The sequence below is a fragment of the Drosophila ananassae genome, chromosome XR (assembly GCF_017639315.1).
Source record: "Drosophila ananassae strain 14024-0371.13 chromosome XR, ASM1763931v2, whole genome shotgun sequence".
Taxonomy (NCBI): Eukaryota; Metazoa; Arthropoda; class Insecta; order Diptera; family Drosophilidae; genus Drosophila; species Drosophila ananassae.
In genome coordinates, this window is record NC_057932.1 from 11,581,250 (window position 1) to 11,589,852 (window position 8,603).

Consider the following 8,603-nt stretch of genomic DNA (forward strand, 5'->3'; position numbering starts at 1 on the left):
TATGCGCGCACAACCAGCCTTGTCAGTAGAAAGAAAAACAGTGAAGAGAGAGCTTAATATCGATAACAATTCATAAAGTAGAGATCGGGCAGTGTGACCGCATTTGTGATGTTGGTTTTGATAGCACGAAAAAAATAGCACGAAAAACCGCCGCAAAGTACCAAAAAGAGTATCGGGATAATCAGGAATCCATTCAAAAAAGAAATGCGCAGAAGGACAGTAAAAAAATTGGAGCAGAGCCATCGAATTTTAATAATCAGAAGTCAATGCAAAAAGGTCCGAAGCCGGGGGGAACCGAAAACAAATTCACAGCGTCAAAAATAGTTTAGGGAACGCAGAAAAAAACCAAAAACCTCTCGACGCTCTAAAAATTCCTTTACTATCGACGTTCAATAAGTTTTCATTCCCGATCATTCCCTCCTATTTGCCAAAATTAAATATTATCGAGCAGCGACTCATTTCACCAAGAATTGCGTTCATGCAAATCAGAAGACTTATGCATATCAATTGTCAATATGGTATTTACGGACAAATTGTTGTAAATTTTTGTTGTAAATCATTTTTCGCCTTCATTCACTCATGTCTCTCCTTCATTGCCAAACATGCCAAAGGAACTTTGTTCCTCACGCGTGTCCCTAGACACACACTGATTTTTTTCAATGCGAACCCGACTGACTGCTGTCCAGAACCAGAAGGGAGGACATACTAATATTAAGTTATAAAATAAGAGTTTTATGTTAAGTCTAATTAAGTGCACGAAATAAGCTGCGGCCTCGAAAATGACTGTTAATTTGGTTTTTGGTATGTAACTTTTTTGTTTTTATGTTTATTTTTGAATTTATTTTAGAGTTATTTAATATGTTAATATCCCAAACGAAAATATTGTGTTTCAATTTTTGAAATATCCCTATTCGTTTAGCGGCAATAACGACTTAAACATTTTTTATTCCCCTGCACGAAATAAGCTGCGACCCACTGTATATAGATTGTTATTTTGTTATAACAAAATTTTGTATGACAATAACAAAAGTGCAACGTGAAGTTGCCATTGCACTGTGGGCAAAAATCCCGTTTTTGGTGCATAAACTCTAGTTTATAAGATATTGACTTGAAACTTTTTTTGTTGTATTATTTTAACTAAAACAAAATTTTGGTTTTTGTTTTTTTTTTAATTTGCGTACCGCTCAGTGGTTAAAAATTCACTTTTATTTAAGAAATTGTTACAAATTATAATTTGAATCACATTTGGTATTACATTATAGAAAAATAAAATTAAAATCTGTTACGTATTTAGAATCTATTGTTAAATTTTACAAACACTGAAAAAAAATTGGATAACATTTTTTTAATAACTTAAAAATTTTAACTTACTCTTTTCCTTGTGTTTTAGTTTTCAATATCGTCTGGTACCTCTTCCTCTAATTCGATTTCAAAAGTGTCACTTACATCATCGTTGCCATTTTCTTCATCTGTGTCTTCTGCGCACGAGTTTTGGGATGTACTTCCGTTTTTGTGGCCAACACCTGGGGATATGATTGGCGAATCCAAAAGATCGACAACCTCTGCTGGCAGAGGCATCCTGTTGGTTTTTGTGAACCAAGAACTAGACAGTAAAGGATCAGACGAATCCATAGCTCTGTGAAAGACATCTGACATATTGTCAATCCGGCTACATTTTCTGGCATGATTTTGCCGGTCAGCCTTGAAAAGCTTGTGTCTTGCTTCTGATGCACTTTCTGCTAAGGAGCCAACAGGAACAATTGATTTTTCAATGATAATGTATCCATGTACTAAAATTTTGTGTACTGTTGGCGACATGGGGTACCAAAAATAATTGCTCCTATATATAGTAAAAGTTTCAAAACAGAATAATTTGAACTTTTCTGAATTTATAGGGTAATGACAATTTATGGCTATCAAAATTATATGTAGGCGCTGAATCAAATTGTGATCTATTCCTAGTATAGAGGACAATAATTTTGGGTTGGAGAATGCCCGCCTCGCCGTATTTCCGTCATTTGTATTGCCACTGCCATTTTGTCTCGGCTTGTCCACATGAAGCCCCATATCTTTCCAAAACGCTGCTTGAACTTTATATTTTCGTGCCTCCAATTCGATTTTGTCATTTCCCTTAACATGCCACTTTCTAAGCTCAATTCTGTATGATATTTTAAGCAAGAATTCAAAAAAGCGAATCCATGCATGAAGGGAACTTAATCCATACTGATCCGTATGTGGCTTCATAACAAATATTTTGGAATAAAAATCACTTGTAGTAAGAAGCTGGGTGGGCTTTGCCCCACACATTGGACACGACTGGCAGGAATTTGTTCCTGTTAATATATTTAAGACCTTGCCGTCTATAAGTGTTAGGTGCCCATCGAATTTTACAAAAATTGCATTCGATTGAAAAGCATGCACGTATAAATCCAGGTTTTTAATCTGATTGTCCAAGTTTTCTTTTTCTTCTAATATAAGAGACGTTGTTTCCTTTAAGTATGCTATTTTTAGAGGACGGCAAAATCGTATGGACTGAGGCGATTTATTTAACCAAATGACTCTTTGTTTTTGATCTATCATTTTTATGGGAATAATTGATGTAACAAATAGAGAATCATCTAAAGATTGAGACTCTGCGATGCTTAATTTTTGTTTGTATAAACTGTGACCAGTAGACCCATCAAACCCATAGCTAAAAATAAGAGTACACTGAGTAACATCTGAAAGTATTTCACAAACTTCCTTTTGCATCAGTAATATTCTTGAAGCGGTATGGTTCAATAAGTTTTGCATGGAAACTTTTGCTTCATTTTCGGTGCATTCTATTCCAGCAGGTCTACATTTTAATTTCTCCTCGGCTATTTTCGAATAAGAGGGGTAAATGTCGCAGCCATGTTGTTTACTAAGTTGTTTTACATTTATGTATTGCTGCTTAGTAAACCCATTTTCCATAAAAAAAGCGAATGCCTTTTCAGGAGTAATTGGACTCGGAGCCAGCAATCCAGTTCTATCAGATTTTTTTATAACTTCATTTTCAGTTGATTTTCTGGCAGAAATGTTAGCAGCGTGTAGTAACAAAGGGGTTGAATTTTGATTTTCTATCGCAAGTTCAGATGCCAGCTTTATTTTGAGTCGTTTACCAGCAGCTTCATATGTCAATTTCGGACGACCACCTTTCTTCTGTGGGGATTCATTTATATCAAAAAGTCGTATAGTCATATTGCCGGCTAGCCACATGGCGTGTTTTTGTCTAAATCGCTTTATGTTTCGGCAGCATCGTGGCAAATGTTTATTAATGTAATTAATAAAGTTAGTAATTTTATTTGATATTTTTTGGTTTATTGTTTCGATTTGATGATCGTCATTCAATTTGTCGAATATGTAAGTCTCCAAGGCTTCTCGCGAGCGTTTGTTGCTTTCCCAAATTGCAAGAAGAGCCCCGTGACCAAACACATATGTGCCTGGATAAACGCAAGTTTACCAAAAAGGAGCAAAAAGGAGCAAAAATGGTTAATTGTATGACAACAAGGACACTTTTGTAGTTAATTTCTCGTTCTTACTCTTTTGCAAGGCTGTGCCATTAATAAGTTATTCTCCACAAAACACAAACACAATTGTTAGTTCAAATCTAAAAAGATACACATATAAAACAGTTCACAGTTGGACAACAAGACATATAACAACAAATGTTTAAGCTAATTTGCATTAATAATTACCTTCGCAAGGAATTTCCATTTTTAGATTTTTAAAACTTTTTTTTCACACAAAGCAGCAAGCACTCAAAGTTTACCAGTTTTTCGCGCCAATTTAACAACATTGCAGGGTCTCTCAAGCAGCTAAATTTGTTTGAGTGGCAACACTACAGGGTTGCCACCAAAAATGTTTTGAAAGCGGGTTTTTTCAAATGAAGATATCTAGATTCGATTAGTATGGGTCACTCATAAAAATTAATTAGGAAAAAAAATAGGTTTATGCACCAAAATCGGATTTTTTACCCATTGTGCATTGCTGCTATTACGTTTTGTTGTTAACTACATAAGCTACAGAAATGTTCGTGCATCTAAATAAATATAATAATAATAACTATCGACGAATATCGTCGGTCAATTCGGCCACTGTGCAATGCACTTTGGCTTTTTTTTATGTAAACATATTAAAAACATATGGCTCCATATGAATCCATATCAAAAATGTTAATTAACAGTGCACTGTTAAGGTTATTCGCTGTTAAAGTCAGCTGTTTCAGCCAAAAAGCACGAACTTGCAAATTCGCATTATTTGTTGGTAACTTTGAAAGTGTGAAACTCGAAAGTGTAACAAGTTATTAATTAAATTTTTAATGGACACCAAACGCACTGGTTTGTATTATCTGTTACTGTATTGTATTATCTGTACTAATATATCGATTTGTCTGTGTTTTACTAATCATCAGCGATTTTTCTAAGTGTTCTCAAAGGTAATTCTTTTGCAAAAACATTTAACTTTACTTAGGTTTACAAAAAATATATGTCTGTGCATTGGTGTGCGTCCAAGTGCAAGTTGTAGAGCTATTAATTCTGAATAAGATGCAATTTGTCTTAATGTGCACAAATCCGCACAATCTGCGTACTTTCGTTTTTTGGCAGGTAACTTCGAGTTTTCGAACGCAGAGCTCTATGAAGTATGGCGCACGGAAACGGACGATTCCAGACAAAAAGCTAATTCTTTTTATTGACTTTTTGTCGAGCAAATTAAATGAAAAGATTGACGTTTTAAAGCATAAAAATTATTTAAAAAGGAAAAGCAGTTTTGTTTGCTTAAATTTAAGTGCAAATTGGAAAAAATGCAACAGAAATAAAAAATATTTTGAAAAAAAAAACATAAGAATTGGCTGCAAAGCACAATAAAAATTAATTGCGGTGAATCAAGTGAAATTGAGAAACGACGAATTGGACGCCCAAAATTGTCTTATCCGACTAAAGGGAAAGAAGCGCAAAGAAAAGAAGCAGCAGCCTTATCAAAGCTCACGGTAGCAACATACCCTTGCTAATTAAAACATCGAGTAAAACTGCTCGATTTCAGGGACTCATAGATCTCGCTGTGGTCCTTAACATACTTTCGAATAGTCCCGAAATGGCAAGAGATATTAGGCAGATTTTAACAAACCCAATAAAACGACCTATTCGAGCATCAAAGGACGAGGCATTAGCAAGGCTTAAGGCTTCAAGGCTTAACAAAGGAGCAGTACTGCGCAATTATAGAGGATGTAGAGAGCGTAGTAGAGTTCTGAATTTCACCGATGTTTTCAATAGAGCATTAGGTACATCAGATCCTGTTATTTCGTCAACAAATCTTACGAAGCGAATTCGAAAGCATAAAAATATGGCCCTTCCAACAGAAGTAATTAGCCTCTTATCATGCGAATTTGAAGGCGTGGATCAATCTTTTGAGGAAACCGAGGATGAAATTGACGTTTTAGGTTTTATATCTGACGAAGAGCTTGAAAATGAAGATAATGTCTAATTTTTTCAGATAGCAATAATCTTTTTAATTGTATTTGTTTACATAATTTTGCCTATCACCTTTATAACTTTTGTATATGAATTAAACTTTTTTTCTCGGAAAGGGAGGGCGGAACCACGCCCATTTTTTCAAAAACTATTTCTAATGTATTCCATAACAATAATACAAAAAACCGTTTAAAAATGTCTTACTTAGTTAAAAAGTTATTAATTAATATTTCGTCAAGGAAGGGGCGGAGCCACGCCCATTTTTCTAAAAACATTCCTATCGGTGTCTATAACAATAATAAAAAAACGTTTCGAAAAATCTTACTTAGTTTCAAAGTTATTAATTAATAGACCTCGGAATTTGCATAATTTTAACGGTTAAAGTTATTTGAATTCTGAAAACACCAAAATTCATTTCAATGAATAGAAAGTTAGAAACGATCGGCATATTTTTTTTTGTGCATATTTGCATAAAATGCATATGCAAAATATATGCAGAATATGCAAAATATATTCAAAATATGCTAAAAACATGCAAATAATATAAACAAAATGATATAATTATTAAAATCAAAATATGTAATCAAAGCCATTCGTGAAGACGTAATGTATTAAAATTTGATTATTATTAATAGTTATTTTTATTTATGGTAATTTGTTCTAGGAAGCTACTTTTAAAGCTTTGGCGTTTATCACCACAATTCCATTGCTCTAGAAAATAGAAGGCCCCTCGCTTCCAAGGAAGTTATTATTTCGGCAATTCTATTAAAATTCGATTTTATAAATTTAAAATCCCTATGTAGTTGAGGATTTCTCATCTGGTATTTGTTGCCCTGTGTATTTTTTTAAAAAATTGGATGAATGGATATTTAATGCTTTTGACCTGTTATGAAAAGCGGTAGCAATGTGCTGCTGCAATTATAAAAAATTAGAATGATACAAAACTTTAAGACTAAATATCACCTTTTTATACCCTTGCAGAGGGTATTATAATTTTGGTCAAAAGTGTGCAACGCAGTGAAGGAGACATCTCCGACCCTATAAAGTATATATATTCTTGATCAGGATCACCTCCTGAGTCGATATGAGCATGTCCGTCTGTCCGTCTGTCCGTCTGTCTGTCTGTCTGTCTGTCGGTTTCTACGCAAACTAGTCTCTCAGTTTTGGAGCTATCGAGTTGAAACTTTGCACACACCCTTCTTTCCTTTGCAGGTAGTATATAAGTCGGAACGGCCGGGATCGGTCGACTATATCCTATAGCTGCCATATAACTGATTGATCGGAAATGCCATAACTTTGGTGTTTTTTAAGTTAGAGGGTTGGGACTTTCCACACATGTTATATTTGACCAAAATATCTTATGTACAAAATTTCATAAGGATCGGCCGACTATATCCTATAGCTGTCATAGAACGATCGAAATTGGTATAACTTTGGTGTTTTTTAAGTTAGAAAGATGGGATTTGGTACAGATTCTATTTTGGGAAAAATAATTCAATATGCCAAATTTCATAAGAATCGGCCGACTATATACGATCCGCTACATATCTAATAATACAAGATGCGTGGCGCCACCTAGCGGACTGCGACTGAACTGCAAGGGTATATAAACTTCGGCTCCGCCCGAAGTTAGCTTTCCTTTCTTGTTTTTACATATTTTACAAAATACACCATTTCCAATTACTTCGAAACTATACTCGGGAAGGCTTTTGAACCATTTTCCCATTACATTTTTTTTGGGAAAATTTATTTTTGGCATGGCTTGTTACGTTACTTAAATATCAGCTTGAACTCGTTTTTTAAAACCACAAGTTAACACGTAAATCACTTGGACCACAAAAATTGAAAATTTTATATATTTACGTTACGTGACCCACATTTGTTATTCCTGGTTTATTAATATTTAAAAAGTAGATATACCTTTTTTTTACGAAATTTAATTGCATATTTTTTGAATAATTTTTGCATATTTATTGCATATATTTAGCATATTTTTAATATGTATTTGTCGGAGACTCCTCCAAAGTTTCCATGTTTCCAGCAAGATTGCACAGCAAGTTCTGTTCGTTTCAAGAGACGCTTCCCAACTGAACTGCGTAAAACAGAGTTCTGTCTAATTTCATCATTTCTGCAAAGTCTATTGCCCTCTCTGTTTCTTGCATTCAGTCCGCGCTCTACGATCAGACCATGCTCAGCAGCAGAGTGTGTCCCTTTTTCTCAGCTACTGTGCATTTTAAAACTACTAGCGACAATGTGTCGCCACACCAAAGCTGTACGCACATGTACAATGGGCAAACTAACCAGTCTACGACATATTTAAAATTCTAATATTGGAAAAATGTAGTGTCTAAATACAAAATTTGGCATCAAATGTTAAAAAAATATGAAAACATGCAAATTCCGAGGTCTATTAATTAATACCATGAAATCGGCAAAATTTCCCATAGTGCAATGGACAGTTCAGCAATAGGGATTCTTTCTAGAGCTGGAAAAACATCGATGTTGGCCACTATCGATGTTGTCGATGTTTTGGGATGGAAACATCGATTGTCGAAAAAAAAGACGAATATTTTTTTGCCGTTTAAATTTAACTTATTTAATTGAGATCATAAAGGAAGCTGTTTTTGTTCAAAAATAACAACATATTAACTATTTTTGGTTTGAGAGAGCTCCTGCGTTCACTAATGACTTGGCCAGCTTTGCTGAAGATCCTCTCGGACGCCGTGGAAGATGCTGGAACGCAAAAGTATTGTGTTGCAATGCTTTTCAAAGCTTCCATGGAATCTGGGCATATCTATAGAAAATAACCATTAGATTTAAAAGGATTTAAAAGGAAAGGAAAGAAGAGAACGAAATTTTGTTGGTTTGACTGAAGCAACTCGATGCCGAAATGTGCTTCTTCGTCTCAGCATGAGCCCTTAAATCGAATATTTTGGCTTTAATACTGCATTTGCAGTAGCTACAGTAAGCTTTTGACAAATCCGTCTCATCCTTCCGGATCCAGGCCTTGAACTCACTAGCCTGCATCCAAGCATCGCGAAACTTTTGCGTATAAAGCACTTTAGGCATTTTTGCATCACTTTTTTTGCGTCACTTAATGTACACCACAAACTA

At 34.7% G+C, this 8,603-nt stretch overlaps 1 protein-coding gene across 1 annotated transcript; it reads right to left on the bottom strand.

Moving 5' to 3' along the window:
- Positions 1-1,357: 1,357 nt before the first annotated feature.
- LOC116655314 lies at positions 1,358-3,905 on the bottom strand. Its single transcript, XM_032452981.2, has 2 exons — positions 3,561-3,905; positions 1,358-3,461 (listed from the first exon to the last, which is right to left on the bottom strand). Exon 2 carries the CDS (start codon positions 3,235-3,237, stop codon positions 1,387-1,389), a length of 1,851 nt encoding a protein of 616 aa, XP_032308872.1. The 5' UTR covers positions 3,238-3,461; positions 3,561-3,905; the 3' UTR covers positions 1,358-1,386.
- Positions 3,906-8,603: the final 4,698 nt, after the last annotated feature.